The following is a 16786-nucleotide window of genomic DNA, read 5'->3' as shown; positions in this document are numbered from 1 at the left end:
TGAGCGCCTATGACTCTTATGACTCTAAATTATTTGATCCATGATTGTTCGCTTTTTCGATTGAACTAAAATGGGAAAATAAAAATGCTTGGTGTGCCTTTCAAGGTGTTCCTATGATTAAAATGTTTATATAGTGTTTTTTTTTTGCTTAGAATACTCGTGCGGATGTTAATTTATTAAATAATTCTTAAAAACAAAAAGTGTTTACGTAAATGAAATATTTATCAAAGCCATGCCTTTCTATTGAAGTCTTCACCCTATACCTTAATTTTAGGATCTGATTTAGTAAAACTAAGGAATTTTATAAATGTAACATGGGAAAATAAAAATGCTTGGTGTGCCTTTCAAGGTGTTCCTTTTTTTGCTTAGAATACTCGTGCGGATGTTAATTTATTACAATAAGTTGTTAAATCATTTCCTATTCCTATTTGCATTTCCTATTAAACAAAAAGTGTTTACGTAAATGAAATATTTATCAAAGCCATGCCTTTCTATTGAAGTCTTCACCCTATACCTTAATTTTAGGATCTGATTTAGTATAAACTAAGGAATTTTATAAATGTAACTTCAAGCTACTTTCCACTTGAATCATTCATACGCACCGTTGGCGATTTAAAATCTTTAAATGGCGCGCGTTCGCTTGAGTGTTGGAAAACTTGACAGTTCTCTCATTCGCTCTCATTTGCCATACGCACACAAACACAAGCGTCGATGGCAAAGCGGCTCACACACAAAGCAATGAGAACTGCGCAAACAAATCAACAAAGCCAGGCAACAACACAAACACTGGCGCATTTCAAGAGCGCGGAACTTAGAACATCGAGCGGGATATCAACAACAACAAAACACGTTCAGCTGCAAGTTAACGACCGCAAAAAGAATGCAATGGATGAAGAGCAGAAGAAACGCAGCAGAGAGACTTAGCAAACAAAAACAAAAGCAGAGAGAGAGTGAAATGAATGAGAGTCTACACAGCGCAAAAATAGTATACAAATGTCTTATGAAATATGACGGGATTTTGTTTAGGTTGCTTAGAACTGTAATTTATCACCTCAGCATTATAGCTACATATTAGCTTCTCTTTGCCACTTCGCTTATTTTTTTCCTTATCTTTTAAAATCGGTGAGCAAAACAATTTATTATTTGGTATTGTCTAAGATTATTAAAAGGTTTTATTAATTTAATATAGGGCCGCGACAGCTTTTACTTTAGTAAAAACGCCACAACAAAAATTGGTGTACTAGTTTTTTTTCCAGTGCTGCCAGGATGTAATCGTATTGGTACCAAAAACCGCTGCCTCTGGCTCTGCCTCTGCCAACATCGGCGCAGCGTGTGGCTTTATGGGTAGTTTTAAAATTAACCACAGCGAAAAGAAAGAGCAGAAAAAACCGAAGAAGTCAAAGTCTGAGAATGAAGCAAAATTCAATTAAAAGCCAGCAACATAAAAGTGTAAAAATGCTGACGAGACGAGCCAAACACAAAACAAAACAACAGAGGAGACCAGAGATGGAGAGAGGGAGAGAACTGAGAGGGGAGAGCAGGCTTGATCGGCACACAAACACAGACAGACACGCAAACAAACACACACACACAGACACACACATATTGCGGACTGACTGACTGTACAACGGGGCGTATACTCGTTTTTTTCGGCGCTTTGCTTTCCACAATCGCCAGCCCAAATAATGTGTATACGTACAGTTTTTGCTCGCTTTTTACGCTTTCTACACCAAAAAACGGCGAGAACAAAAGTCGCCACACTTAATTTGCATATTTTCGCACACACCCACATGCACAACTCCCGTGCACATGCGTGTGTGTGTGTGCCTATGTGTTGTGTGTCACGTCGACTATCTTTTGGCTTTCCCTTACTTTTTTTGTGTTTTGGCACAATCTCCCAAACAAAGCACGCGGTACCACGCGTCGTATGCGTAATATTGCATTGAAAGCAAGCATGCAGCAAGCAAATTCTTTTTCTCTTCATATTTGGCCTCTGCTATTCGCTGATTTTAGCATTTTTTCCCCGGCTGCGCTTTTGTTTGAGAGCCAAAACTAAATAAATTGTCATTGCTGCTGCCAGATGATAAGCATATGGCCAAATCATGCAAAGCAAAAGAAATTGGCTTTTGTTTAGTCCGGAATGTCGGGCGAAATGAAAATGTCACTCACCAAAGAAGTGCAGAAGCTTATCATTTTTATATTTACTTTTTTTTACACTTTCTTGCTCCTATATATTCATTCATTGGGCATATAAATTTCAAAGTGAGGTAGGGAAATTTGTACAATTTTGAGATAATCACAGTCAATAGCACAATGTTGATGTAGAATCTAAAAATAGTTGAAATTATAGCTGTTATATGAAAATCATTAACTCGATTTAACTTTAAAATGTAAAATTTGGAAGCACAGAGGTATATGTTTTTCAGTGTTTTTAAACCTATCCTGATATTCTGGTCCGTAAAGTTCAATGATCGCCTAGGAGATAGCTCTTCCACCTGGATCTGTGCATAAATCTCTTTCAGAGCTCCATTTGTCCCGCTTTATTTATCTCTCTCACATATCAACCCTCTGGCAGCATAAAATGAACCGTGTACAACCCCATTAGAAATGACAAACTGCCGCTCGACATTTACTCTCCGGTCGCCTGGACTCTCCGTGGTCCTTCGTCCTTCGACCACCCCAAAACGCAATCCTCTCAAGCAATAGTTAGTGCTGAAAAATTGACAAGGGCTGCAGGAACAGCAGCAGCAGCTGCTTCTGGTTGTCCTATGCCATAAACATAAAACGTAAAACTCGCACACCCCCATTCAAATAATTGCAATTTCGGGGTTGAAGTACCGGGCACAGCAACTGGCAAGTGGCATCAAATTAACAAGCGACAAATGTGAAATTATAAAGTAGCGTATATTCATCGGACTCTCTTAGATGCTACAGAATGAGAGAAGCTGCCACAAATTAAATGTACAAAAATGCGTTCAGTGTATGTAGGAAATAGGCGATGCTGACTTTTTGCATTGCATTTTCTCTACGCTTACGATTCGAGAAATTAAGTAAATATATTAAAGTAAATGCGTAAAGTATACAAAATAAATATAGTAAGCAGTGGTGCTGAGATAGTGCAGAATTCTTTCCAAGGGAAAATATATAAAAGCTTTTCCCGAAGCAATTCATGTGCTTACAATATAAATATAAAATTTAAAATTATATTCATTAAATTACGTTTGTTTTGGAATTTCGAGCATAAGTTGCAGATTTTGTATAAATTGCATACTAAATGACTTGCAATTGAATTTATGTTTGCTGTGAAATTAAATGAAATTGTGAAATATTATTCTTCAGTTTGATCGGAATATAAATGCGGGGGGAATGGAGGGAATATGTTTGCAAATCAAATTCGAATCGTTGTGCGCACTTGTTTATAAATATCAAGTTTTGCTGATATTGAAGCTCGATAAGATTGAATTGGTCGAGCGTTTGTTTACAAATTATTTATAAAAACCTTGATTGAGACTTCAATTCGGTTTAAATGAAATTTGAGTTGCAGCCACTGAATTTTAAAATATTTTAGTTGCTTAGTGTTGCAAACATTTCCCATACTAGCTTACTGACTAATTTATTGGTATTTTTTACATACTTTAACTTATTTTGTTCACAAAAGTTGCTCTGTCTATAGAAAAATATATATATATTTATGTATAAAACTCTTTGCAGTCTCTTGCTTGATTTCTTCATATCAAATATCATTATTTCTTTTATAAAGTAGTCTTTTCTTGTTCTTGTCGGCTTTATGTCCTTCACAACGTTGAATATTTCCTGGCTATCCGTATCCTCAAAATGAGGTCGTAAGTATATAAATAGAATATATAGAAAATACTTGATCCCTGCTGCAAGATTGCATTTTAAATCCAAAAAGTAAAATTGCGAGGTGTGCGCTACGCTAGGGAAATGTCTCCATCATTTCCAAGTACAGTGGCATCTTAAAAGTTAATGAGTAAGAAGTGTTGCTGACCCTGAACTTAAGTCTTTAAATTTCCGCATGCTGACCTACAACAGTGAAGTAGCTGGCTATCTTGCGACTCGCCTTTGTCTTGCCATCTGCTGTCATCGAGCTGGACAAAGCGTTCTCCTTCTCCGGCGTGATCTCCTCGTCGTCCTCGGTATTGGGTGCTGGCTCCATTTGCATAGACAGAGTGACTTGTACTTGAGCATGTCCTGCTCCCGCATCTGCCGGCAAGTCCTGGCCAGCTCCATCGAGTTTGACCTGCGTTGGCTCCTCGGGTATTTCTGGCATAGCACTCAAGCTGCGCTTCAGGTCATTCAGTAGCTTCTCCTGAGCAGCAATCTTTTGCTCCAGCTTCTCGCGTCGCGGGCGTCGTGTCGTTGCTTTGGCTTTGTGTTCGTTTTCCTGCTCCTTTTCTTTTGCCGCTTTTGGGTTTTTCTTATCCGACTTGCCAGATCCAGAGACTTGCTCCTCGATGCTATGCTCACGCTCCTGGTGACGCAACAGATTTACACGGGAGGAGTAGCCGCGCTGACAGGCATCGCAGTTGTAGGGTTTTTCACCTGTGTGTCTGCGCATGTGTACCCGCATATCAATCTTGCGGGCGAAACGCTTGTCGCAGAGCTCGCACTGAATGGGTTTATCGCCGAGATGAGTACGTCTATGAACCACCAGATTTTGGCGAGCACGGAACGCCTTACCGCACAGATCACAGCTGTACGGTTTTTCACCCGTGTGAATCCGCACGTGGATAGACAAATCTGAGCTGCGTACAAATCCCTTGTTGCACTTGTCGCACTTGTAGCGGCGATCGTTCTTGTGATGCCGCATGTGCAGCGAAAGATCCTGCTTGGTGGCCAGCGGCATTGAACAGATATCGCATTTGTATGCCTTCTCAGCGCGATGTCGCAATTGATGCTCCACCAGACGCATCTTTAGACGGAAAGCCCGTCCACACTGTCCACACACGTATGGTTTCTCTCCGGTATGGAGGCGCAGGTGATCCTGCATTCTTGAGAAGCGCTTGAAGGTTTTGCCACAGAAGTTACAGGTGTGAATTCCCCCGATTCCGTTGTGCTGCGATTCCTCTGATGACTCACGTTTGATCGATGTAAAACTCTCATCGGTTGAGCTGTTGTGCGGCGAAATAGTGGCTGAGGAGTCATCATCCACCTCAGCCTCTTCCTCCTCGTCATCGTCCTCCTCTTCATCTTTGATTTCGACAACGTAGTCCACATGCTGGCGACTCTTACGCATGCGCCGCTCTGGGAGTTCTGGCTCCTCCTTGATTTCTTTGTCTCCCAGCGGAATGAGTACGGGTGTCGGTGACTTGCGCTCTTTGCGTCCGCGCTTGCGCTTGGTTGAATTGGTGGGTTCCTTAATGAAGAGGGGTTAATAAGAAATAGGCTTCTTAGATAAAGTAAAGTGCGATCTTACCTCTTCAATCTCCTGGTGATCCTTTTTACTCTCGTCATACTTGTGTTGAAGCTCTTGTTCCACCGTTTTAGATTTTCCAGCATTCTCCGGCTGGGAACGACCTTCCTCACACTTATCCAACTGCTTCTGTTGGCTGCTGTCATCTATTTGCACATTGTTTGTCAATGGTTTATCCTTGATGGCTTTCTCCAGCCGTATTTTCCCGGTTTCTTCTAGTGAACCCTCAGATTCTGTCTTATCCGACAGCTGGTGATCTTCCTTTAAATACTCCGGCTCAGTGTCAGATTTCTGTGCCGGCTGAGTACCGTCTTTCCTTGATACCTTCGGGTATTCAACATTATTCGACTGTGGTTTCTCCGCTGCAGCCTTTTCCTCTTGCTGTTCCGCCTGATTACTCAGTTTTTTGGCCTGCAATGGCTTCAAAACTGGCTGCTGTTCCTCCTCCTTGTTTAGTTTTTTCTTCTTTTCCTGTTCGTTTCCCATCTTCTCTGGCTTGGTGCGCTTCCTGCCCCTTTTTTTGGGCATGGGTAGCTTTATGATCATCTTGTTGACCTTGGGACTGCTGGTCTTCTTCACTCGCTCGGCTGCAATCTCCGCCACCATGGCGTTGATCATGGCAAGATCCTCCTTGTCATTGGGCGCGGTACTTAACGGTGCCTCCTTGACGTCCTGCTCGGGTGGCGGAGTTTCCGGAGCAGGAATGGGCAGCTGAAGCTGACCATTGGCCTTGCTCAGAGCCAGAGCCCCGGGAATGGTGACCATGGCATGCGGTGGGAGATCAGTGGGTTCCTCCTTGGGCACCAACAACTGAAAATAACCATGCTGCTGACTGAGATGCTCCTGAAAGCGTACCACATCCACGAACTGTGAGTTACAGGCGAGGCACAGTTGCAGCACGGATTCTCCTTGGACGAGCAACTGGGCACAGGGCTTAAGGCGGCCCATTTCCAAGGGATCAATGACCAAGGGAGGAGTAATCATGGTGTCTTCAGCAGAAACCTTGGTTTTGCCTCGCTTCCTTTTCGGTTTCTCGGCATGCTCCAGCTGGAAGTGTCTGGAGAGGATCAGGTTGTCGGCGTAGTGGTGTGTGCAGCTGGTACAGCTGTAGATGAAGCGGCGTGACTTTTCATCAGCAAGAACTTGAGCGGCCACCAGGGAAGCACTGGAAGCGATGGAGGCACTAGAAGCCTGCGAACTTGTGGATACCTTGCGTTTGGGTCTGCCACGGGCCTTGCGTTTGTTGTTGCTGGGTTTTTGAGTTTCCTCCAGCTGCTCTTCGTTACCGTTACTGACCTGCGCTTGCCGTTGTTGTTTTTGTTGCAGCTGCTGGCGTTCTTTCTCGGCCTTTTTTGTTGTCTTGGCTGCTTCCTCTTCTACCAAACGAATGCGCTGTGCCTCTAGTTCCGCCTCATCCTCGCTGTCGATTTGGAGTCCCACATCCGGCAGATCGTCCTCCTCCTCATCTTCCTCCTCCTCCTCTTCTTCCATATCGGACTCATCGGACTCCTCGTCGCCGTTTGTTTTCTTCATTGTTTGCATTGGATTTGCAACATTTGCCACTTTCAGCATGTCGGACGAGAAACGCTTGCTTTTCTTTTAACAAATCGGCAAAAACTGCGGCGCAGCGCTCAGAACAAATCCAAATCCACCGACGCCGCTGGAAATTTTTATTTTTCTGCTTTTGCTCTCTCTCTCTCTCTCCCTCTCTGTTCGCGTTCTTACCCCGATTGCGTTCGTGTGCGAGCGTGCGAAAATTTGTGTGCTTGTGCTGGTGAGCGTGATCGCTTGCAACACTGTTTGAGCGGGTCAGTGCTGCAAAGCGCCTTCCCGAAGGGCAGTGTTGCAGGCCGAAGGTTCAGAGACGCGCTAAAATTCAAATAAAAGGGCGTTAAGTGCAAATTGTTAAAGTAAAAGAGCAGCTGCCGCCACTAATGCCATTTTGATAGATATTTGACTTCTGGCGCAGAAGCGGCCAACTATTTGTGTATTCGGTTCACGCGCTCAAATGGCACGTATTTCCCATGCACTTGTTTTTGTTTTATTCGCCCACTTTTTGCACTACTTCGTGGCCAACAGAGCGGCCAAAACCACGCCAGTGCAGCTGTCTTGGATTTTGTAAGCCTAATTTATTTAACTGCTTACTGAAATCTGCTTGTAAAACATTTTGTATTATTCTTAATCCATAGGACACAAAATATTTGTTAATTAATTATAATACATTCCTAAAAAGGAAAGAGTTTTTAAGCCTTTCAAGCTGCTTTTATCATTTCCTTTGTGGATAGTCCAACTTTTTCCCATATAATCTTGCCAGCACTGACTCGCACTCACCCAGACGGTTTAAGCCTATTGTGCTATGTTTTTTTGATTTTAGTGGAGCGTACTTTGGCTACATTGTTTGCCCGCATTTTCGCTACGGCGGCAACATGTGCAAAAGTCAATTTGAAAATTGCCGCAACTGCCGCACAACGCCCAATAGGCAGGAAAAGTGGTACTTTGTGGTTTAAGGCTTGTTTTCCACTCCCCAAGCCCCACATAAACAATCGACCCCAAACATCCCACCGGGAAGTTGTTTATATTGTTTTTAATAACATTCAGCGCCTCGCACAGGCAAAGGGCACCATGTGTGGCTTGCATTTTATAAATTACACTAACTTTTTTCTTCCCTGCCTACGCACGCCGTTTGCATTTTATGTATTAGTTGAACTTTCAGCAAGTTCAATGTACATAAATCAAATGGCCCAACAGCAGTTACTCAAATAAAAAAGATAATTTCCACTTTGGCTTATACCGAAAAGTAATATCAACTTAAAACCATTTTAAACTGTTATTTGTGTGTTTATTCGGTAATATAAAAAATTAAACTTATTGTATTCAAATTATTATAAATACATAAAATATATGTATATATTTTTTAATGATATTTTTCATTTAACCAATGATATTGACGTAAGAACTTGGTCTTTAAAAAAAAAAAAAAGGAATTCAGTAGAATTGGTGTTAATTTTTTTGATAATTTTTTCTGGGTGATAGAGCTGGTTGCATAATTAAAATATTAAAATTATTAGATTATTTCTTAAGTTTTGAGCAAAGAATTTATTTTTCCATGAAATGAGACCCCGGTGCTGAAGTAATAATTCGCCAATTCAAATGGAGTTTGTTAGCCAAAGCCGTAAACAGCGACTAAATTTGATGTACGATTGTATAATTTAGTTTTGGGAAATGCGACTTTCGTGACAGACCCCTACTTTCGTCCTTTTGCAAAGGACCCTGCTGTGGGCGGAACACGGGAGATAGAGGGTAAACGGCACGGGAAATGAAATATTCGCAAACAAATAGACACACTTATTACTTTTTCGTCCTGGATGCGGCATGTTGGATGTTGGATGCTCCTGGCGCGTGTTTCGCTTACTCCTGCTGAAGACGTCTTCATGCTGTCGGTTTTGTCCTTTTTATTGTTGCTCCTGCCTTTCACTGACATGCCGCAATTTTTCTTCATTTCTGTTCCGTGTGCAAGGACCCTCCGAGGACCTTCGCCCGAGATGGATGGGTTGTCTTGCTAATAATTTAGCAGTTAGTTTTAATGCGCTACAGTTGCTGCTGATGGGACATTTGTCCGGGAAACACAAATGCCACAAACACAATGCGCCAAATTCACCGTCGAGCCTATCTAATTCAATGGTTTGAATTTGGGGAATTTATTCACTTTTAATCATTTTTAGGATAGGAGCAAACAAATTTTTTCATATAGTTACAGAAAACGTTTGTCACATATTTTTTATAAAGCTCTATCAAATTATTTATTAATTTAATTATATTTTATTAAAATTAGAAACATATTTATTCAATGCCTTTATATTTAACTAATATTCTCCCTAAATAGTAGGCAATTTCAAGGTCTTCAAGTTCGAACCAACCGTTTTCGGATCCTGCCCATGGGCAACATCATTTTTCTTGTCTCCGGCTCAACGAAAACAATGCAATTCTGACATGCGTTTAGTTTAGGGCCTAAAACATTCTTTCGCATTGTTTTCTATCTTTTTTCATGCCAGACCGACACGTGTTTTTCCGAGACAAGGCCAAAATGGTATGGTATTTGCATGCTGGCTGCTACAAGAGTTTAATTAGTTAAACAAAGAACAGAGGCTGCAGCAGACAGCACCATAAGTTAGCCGAGTAACCCCTGGCAAACCCAGTCCAGACCCTTGACATGGATCAGAGCAGCCCCAGATCCCCAAATCCTGTGGGAGGCATAGGTAGCATTTAACGCCTGGCCTCCGTGATCCGCTTTCCAGGAATTGTCTGGCGGCGGCCACAACTTCAAATACAAAGTTGTCGGGGGACAGAAACCCCCTTGGGGGCATGGAACTTGCTGCCCAGATCTTGGGGCAGGCCTAACAGGTGGGGAAAACGGGGCGTCACAGTCATAATAATGTTTCAAGGCCGCTTTGGCCCCGGGCGTAGACATTGGGGAGAAATTTAAACGGCAATTTGGAGCCGTGTTTACCAACCCCAAGGACATGGAGATGGGGCAGCTGGCAGGACGACGACGGCATCACGGCGGCAGCATCCAAAAATGTGGGCTGAACTCTTATTTTTGGCTCTCTTCTTTTTTTTTTTGGGGGAGAGGGGGTCGCCGGGGCATAAACTCCTTACGTGCCTGGCAAGCCTTCGAGATGGCTGCTGTCTGCCATCCATTCTGCACTCAAAAAAACAATAAAGAAAACAAAAATGTATTGAAATGAAAGTTAATTGTCCTACAAATATCTTTTAATTTAAAATTTACCCAATTTACTAGTTATTTAATAAGTTGCTTTTGGAGTTCTGATAACTTTTATTTAAAGGTACTTTTCAATTGAAAGTAAAAAAAATCTGACAAATATTTCATAATGGTGCTGCAAAAATCTTTAATTCTTAAACCCGTTATTTGTATGTCTGCCACTTTTTAATAATTTTTCTCAAATATCTGGGATTACGTTATTTTTGGCAGTGCTTGCCCCAAAGGAAAGCACTTGCCCCTTTCCCCACTTTTCGCCCACTTTTTTCGGTCTGCTGGCAGGCATGTCGCCATCACCATCGCCATAGCCATTTTCATCGTCCTCATCCTGGGCACGTCACTTTTGGTTGCTTTAGCTGTGTGTCGTTTGTTTTCCTTTTCTGCTTTGGTGGTTTGGCGCACAAATCCACAAAAACGCACAGCACCCCCACCCACCCACTTCCTGCGTTTCATACGCCTCCTTGGAAGACCCCCAATACAGAAGGAGAAGGAAGCCCCAACATAAAGTGTGTTTAACTTTTTGCGTTGATATTGTGAAAATGCCCAAATATCTCTGCCTGCCTTAGGTGAGGGTGCTCTGTACCTACACAGAAATGAGTATAAGTGGGATGATGTTGGCCAAACATTTCATAAGACAGTAATATTTAAATAATGAAGCACTAATTAACAACTAAGTTTCACATATTTATATATTAATCATACATATATATAATAATGCTTAACATATACGTTCTAATACAGTCCAGCAAATTATCTATCAACTACAACAAAATTTTAATATTTTAGTAATATTCTCTTTTCTTTGTATTCTGCAGTTTTAGGCATAATTTGAAGTGCATGTGCACTTCAGATTTTTCTTTCTGTGTAGCTGTAGTTTCAATCCCGATGGCAGGCGAGTTTTTGTTGTGGGCGCTTTGGCGCTTTCACGACCTTCGGCATATTGACTAGTTGGAAATTGGGGTGTCCATTTTGCTGCTGGCTTATAACTTGTGGCGAATATTTTATGCACAACGCACTTACACTTGGGGCTTTGTTTATTTTTGTTTCATTCTGGCAAGCGGCTTTCGCTTTTTTATGCGCTGCACTTCATTTTATTGTCGTGCTAAGCTGCGTTTGGGGAATTGAATGCGTATGTCCTGCGGCTCAGGATTATGGGCCCAGACAGTTCATCTAGCCAAGTAGTTGCTGGGCAGGTCAAATGGCGTCCTTTTCGGCTGGGGGACGGACAGCTTATGGCCAAGTGGGGGTTGGATACTTCAACTAGAGTTTATGTTCAAGCAGAACTACAAGTTAGCTTTTTTAAAATGAAAAGATCAGTTGAACAAATTCTTAATAGGAAAATAAGAAAAGCTATTGAAAATATATTAAATATATTGAAATACACATACAACCTTGTATAACTTACCTAATATAATTTGAAATTCTAAAATAAAAAAGGGGATTTTCATCGCAATGTAAAATGTATCAATTTTACAATCACAGACTTTACTATAAATGCCAAATGTATTTCCTGATTGTTCTTTCCTTGAAGCTCTGCCACTTGACTGAGCTTGAATTAATCCTCTGTATTTAACTGAAACCTAAATAATGCATTTACAAGTACGGACGACTTGTCGCAAAATCAAAAGTGTATCCCCCGACATGAAACAACAGTCACGTCGCTGCGAAGACCATACGTTAAGCTCGATGTAAGCCGGCCATAATTAACTAAAGTCAATTGAAAATTACAAAAAGGCTTAAGCACGTTGAGCTGTCGTCGGAGGAAAAAGTAATGGAGTTGGGGAACTGACAGCTCCCCCAGGGTGGTCCACTGCCACATAGACGAGCTCCAGGTTGTAAGAGCCCAAGCCCACCCGAAATGAGTTTTCAGTTTCAATCCGCCCGCTTTCTTGCTACATTTTCCGGCCATCATCAATTTAATTTCGTAAGCTCACAAAGCGTTGCATAAAAAATGAACGAACGTCCATTCATGTGGGTGTGAAAATGTCGGAAAATGTCGACCCGTAGGCTTTAAAGCCCCGCAAGTATCCAAAGAGCAGGAAAGAAAGGGTGTGAACCGAAGCGTGTGCCATTTTCAATATTTGCCAAAGCCACCCAGCATGCGGCTAATCTGGAAAATCTTGTACCACGTCACGGGGAAAACGCTTGCCGCATCAACAGTTCCATGTACTCCATCACCGGGCTGCTGACTCACCTTCTCTGGGTGGGGAAGATTCCCGGGTAGATGGTTTTCCCATCCCGGGAGCCACATTTATTTCACTCCTCCTGCTGGACAATTGCAATAAATGTTTTTGTTGCCTACTTTTAAGGGTTGGGTCGCAGCTTGCAGTTGGTCGCCTCGAGGGCTTTTCACTAGCTTTTAAACGAACAAGCATGGGGTATAAAAATTTCATTTAGATCCGCAGCAACATCCCCAAAAACTGTAGGTAACATTTCCGGGGCTTGAAGGCGATTTAAGTGCCGTGGGTTCCCAATTCTCGAAGGGCAGCAAATGGGAATTGATTTGATAATTCCGATTGCTCTTTTTTATTCGTTTGATTGTCAAACGGAATCTGAGTGAATAAAACAAAATGAATAGAGTACAAATAAAAGGCACAGTAAATCTATTTTTCGAAATAATGTACCTAAAATATGTAACTAGCAGAAGAAATATATACAATTTTATATTTGTAATCTGAAAATTAAGGATTTAAGGATAATTAATGCGCTATTGAAATATATTGTAATATTATAATATCTGTATTCATTAATGCGCTATTGAAATATATTGTAATATTATAATATCTGTATTCATTTCCCTTACAGACCGTGCCAACCACAGTGATCCAACGATTGAGATCTGCCGCCGCTGTCCGCCGGACTACGAGGCGGAGTCGCTGCCCTCGTATACGATTGTGTCCGGACTGCCCACGTACGACGATGCATTGGAGGAGTTCCGGAAGGCAGGCATCATCCTGACCCCCGCCGTGGTGCCCATCATCAAGATCTTCGAGTGCACCGAAACCGGCAAGGAGCAGGCGGTGGGCTACAGCCTGGTGGAGACGAACATGGCGAACGCTGATGCCGCCGCGGATAATGTGTCGCTGGCCTCGACCACCTGCAATTGTGGCAACTCCTCGCCCACCTCATCGCTGCCCAGTTACAGTGCCGCCACAGCAGCCGCGATGGCAGCGGCGGCGGCTGCTCCTCCCCAGGTGATCGAACTGTCGCCGGAACATCTGGCCTCCTTGTCCCAGAAGCGTCTCTCCCTGCAGATCTCATTCAATAACTCGGTGCGCCGGCAGTCGCCGCTCAGGAATCATCTGCTGAGATCCCGGGCGGTGGGAAATACAGCCGGCGTGGGGCCTTCGGAGGCAGCCGGTCCTGCCATTCACGGGTCAGGAGCCCACGGAGTCCGTGGCGGCGGAAATGCCACCATCCTGCCCGTCCTGCATCGCTCCTCCTCCACAATTTCACTGTCCAACGAACGCCAGTTGCTGGATCAACGCCTCAGGCATCTGCATCATCGTGGTTCCCTCTACTGAGAACCCATATAGAGCATTTGAACTGCCTGACTAATCCTTCCTAGAGGGTACTCCCTACGTTATTCATATCCCAAGAGTTGTTAGTTTTAAGACACAGACATAATAAACATGCGTTGTTATATGATGCCTTTTGTTTCAAACTTAATTAAAGTGTTTTGGGAGAAGGTGAAAGCATTGTGAGAACAAATAGAACAGAAGTAAAAGGCGCACTCTAATTTGGATATTTATTTATTTATTTTTAAAATTAATATATATCAAATGCAAAACATAGAAAATAAATCTTGAATTATTCACTGACTCTAGTGTTAATTAGCATGAATTAAAAAAGTTTAAAAAGTTCAAGAAAAGTACTAAAAGCTAATATTAAAAGCAACACTTCCAATATTTATATAGCTTCATAACATTTTGTTGTATTATTTTAATATATGCTGAATATAAAATACAAGTATAGTTCCGCATTTAGATAACTTTTTTTGAAGAAATAAAAAGTAATTTATAGGAGGTATTTTTCGTCAATGGTTGTTTACTGGTAAAGGTGAGTAGAAATCGCTTAAAATCAATAAAAGCGAGTAAATACATCAGCGCCTCATAATTACCATGGAAACTAAATAAAAAGTTTTATGGACGCCATACCCGGCTTTTGTCGTCGTCTGATACTTGAAGTTTATTTTATTAGTAACTATGAGCGCCACAACACGTACTGGATTAATTCCCACGCCCAAGAGGCATGTCAAGTACCTTAAAAAAGTAAGAAACCAATCATTATTTTAATGTATTTAAATATCCTTTTTGTTTTTAAAATACATTATCCAAAAAATACACACAAGAGATTATTACCGAAAGATAGCTACAATTTTCTAAGTTTATTAATGAGCAAAAAGCAATTGCACAAACCCTTATGATTTGTTTTGGAGAATATTAAACCATTATTATGTGAGAATAAAGTTATAAAAATTTGAGTTGAAGGCGTACACACGAAATTTAAATATCGATCAATTAAAGTACTGCTTTTTTAATAGCGCAAAAATCAACATGGCGATATATCGCGAATGCCCCTCAAGTTTGAGGCCACGCCCATGCCGCTGTCGTTGCGTCCGTTTGGAGGACTCTTTAATCCTTTCGCCAAGGGATGCTCGGTGCTGTGCAACCATCCCGCACCTTCTGGTGTAAAAGATGTGATTAACCAGCTGAAGACATCGCTGGCGATCGAGGGCAAAGGGCAGCAGCATGGAAAGCAGGATAAAATTCCTGAGGAGCCGGAGCTGCAGCCCCATGAGGCGGATAATATTCCGGAGGATCTGTTCCGGCGATATGCGGAAACGGATTCGCGGCCGATGACGCCAACGCCCACGGTAACGAGTATCCATACCAGAACCAGTGCTGGGTCCTTCTATCGCCGATGCATTACTCCGGAGTGGGGCAAGCACGAGAATATAAAGCGGAAGAAGATCATATTGGATCTCCGCAGATCCCACTCCCAGGAGACGCTCTACTGGAAGCCCAGTTCGGAGTTGACCCAAAGCGGCCTGGAGGAGGACAAGAAGCCCAAGAGTGCCGGTGCCAACGAGGACAAAAAGCCGAAGAGGCAGCCCTCCAACGAGCAGAGACCGAAGTCCTCGCTGGCCACAGCAAACCTGGCACCAGGCGGAGATGCCACCAATGATCCGGAGGCCAAGCCCAAAACCTGCATCAATGAGCACGAACTCAGCGACGAGGATGTGCGAAGGGGCAAGAAGCGCAAGAAGTTGAAGCCAGCTCAAGGTGGGAAACCTAAAAAATCTAGTCTATATAAAATTATATTCCTGAACTTGCCACCTCTTTTCTAAATTGAAGCCACCACCACATTCCACCTAAGTGAGGATCCCGAGACGCAGGTGGCTGCTTTGGGTCCCGATTCACTCAATCCCAGCACCAGACCAAGTTTGATACCCAACTCACTCACCTTGTTGCCCAAGGATAAGCGTGAAACTGAGCGAGAACCGATCCTCCTGAAGGGCAGTTTCCTCACCGATGAAGCCTTTCAGGCGTTGAAAACCGATTTAGATGTGGATCTTATAGAAAACACCTTTGGAAGATACGTAAGTGATACCATTTAAAATCTTTGTGTTGTTCTTAACTGTGGAAATCCAATTCCTGAAGCTTAATAGAGCTCTTAGAGAGGCGATTAAGTACATGCCCCCAAAACCGAAAACTGTGCCGAAGCCAGTCGATGATAAAGTTCCACCAGAAACAACGTCCAAAATGCCGCGAAAGTTCTCCAAATCAGCGACCAGATTCGATGTACCGATGGATCTTTCCATGCTAAAAAGTCAGAATGCTTCAAATAATTTAAAGAAATTAACTCTGATAAAATTACTCATTCAGATATGACGCCCTGGGATTATTTGAGCAAGTGCGTCTGGGTATCGCATCAGAGAAAACAGCTGTATAAGCGAGTATTCTTGAAGTACTTGAGTAGAATCGAGGAGCCGGAAAGCGAGTTGGCCGCCATGGGAAATGATGAGCTGCCGGAATACACATACCGCGAAAGAACCCTCGTCTGGCAGAGCCTGCCACAAGCTCTCGAGGATGTCCTGGAGTTCCATGGCACCGAGGAAAACGTGCAGGGCACACTAAGAATGTTGGGCTACGATGCCCAAGGATCGGGTGACTTGGATTTCCGCGCCTGGTGCGGAATTGTGTCCTTCGCCGAAAGATTGGCACTTGCTGATGAGTCTGGATCGGATGATTCCTGCGACGAGCTGGAAAAGGCCGACTTCAATAGCATGGAGCAAATAATGCCGGACTTTACTGTGCCCGAGAAGCTCAAGGAAATTTTCGATGTAATTCGGAAAACACATAAAAATAGATACTGATTTATGATTTTACTTTTTTCACTGTAAAATAAAACTATTAAAATAGAAAACCAAATAAAATATTTGAAATTAATATGAATATATTTGTTCCAAAAACAGACCATACCAATGTGAACTATATTATAAATAATAAAAATGGATGATTACTTGAGAAACTATTTTGAATATCGCGGTCTTGAAAAGTACATACTAACAA

The 16786-nt window shown here is 42.4% G+C and overlaps 3 protein-coding genes across 6 annotated transcripts in view; 2 read left to right on the top strand and 1 right to left on the bottom strand.

Annotated features, from left to right (window-relative positions):
• LOC6534516 overlaps nucleotides 1-13859 on the top strand; it is a 35853-nt gene extending 21994 nt beyond the window's left edge. For all 4 annotated transcript variants that reach the window (XM_043207079.1, XM_043207078.1, XM_043207077.1 and 1 more), the window contains one exon: nucleotides 13017-13859. In XM_043207079.1, the coding sequence (XP_043063014.1) occupies nucleotides 13017-13735 (719 nt within the window). In that variant the 3' untranslated portion in view covers nucleotides 13736-13859. The remainder of the gene's footprint in view (nucleotides 1-13016) is intronic.
• LOC6534517 (zinc finger protein 37) lies at nucleotides 2886-7140 on the bottom strand. The gene is made up of 2 exons (XM_002095158.3): nucleotides 5438-7140; nucleotides 2886-5377 (listed from the first exon to the last, which is right to left on the bottom strand). The coding sequence occupies exons 1-2, from the start codon at nucleotides 7004-7006 to the stop codon at nucleotides 4025-4027; spliced, it is 2922 nt and encodes a 973-aa protein (XP_002095194.3). The 5' UTR covers nucleotides 7007-7140; the 3' UTR covers nucleotides 2886-4024.
• A 557-nt stretch (nucleotides 13860-14416) lies between the features above and the next one.
• Nucleotides 14417-16613, top strand: LOC6534515. The gene is made up of 5 exons (XM_002095156.3): nucleotides 14417-14482; nucleotides 14755-15496; nucleotides 15569-15813; nucleotides 15875-16043; nucleotides 16100-16613. Exons 1-5 carry the CDS (start codon nucleotides 14417-14419, stop codon nucleotides 16588-16590), a joined length of 1713 nt encoding a protein of 570 aa, XP_002095192.1. The 3' UTR covers nucleotides 16591-16613.
• Nucleotides 16614-16786: the final 173 nt, after the last annotated feature.

The sequence above is a fragment of the Drosophila yakuba genome, chromosome 3L (assembly GCF_016746365.2).
Source record: "Drosophila yakuba strain Tai18E2 chromosome 3L, Prin_Dyak_Tai18E2_2.1, whole genome shotgun sequence".
NCBI classification, from domain to species: Eukaryota; Metazoa; Arthropoda; class Insecta; order Diptera; family Drosophilidae; genus Drosophila; species Drosophila yakuba.
The sequence above is the reverse complement of the archived record's forward strand: the minus strand, read 5'-3'. Positions and strand labels throughout refer to the sequence as shown.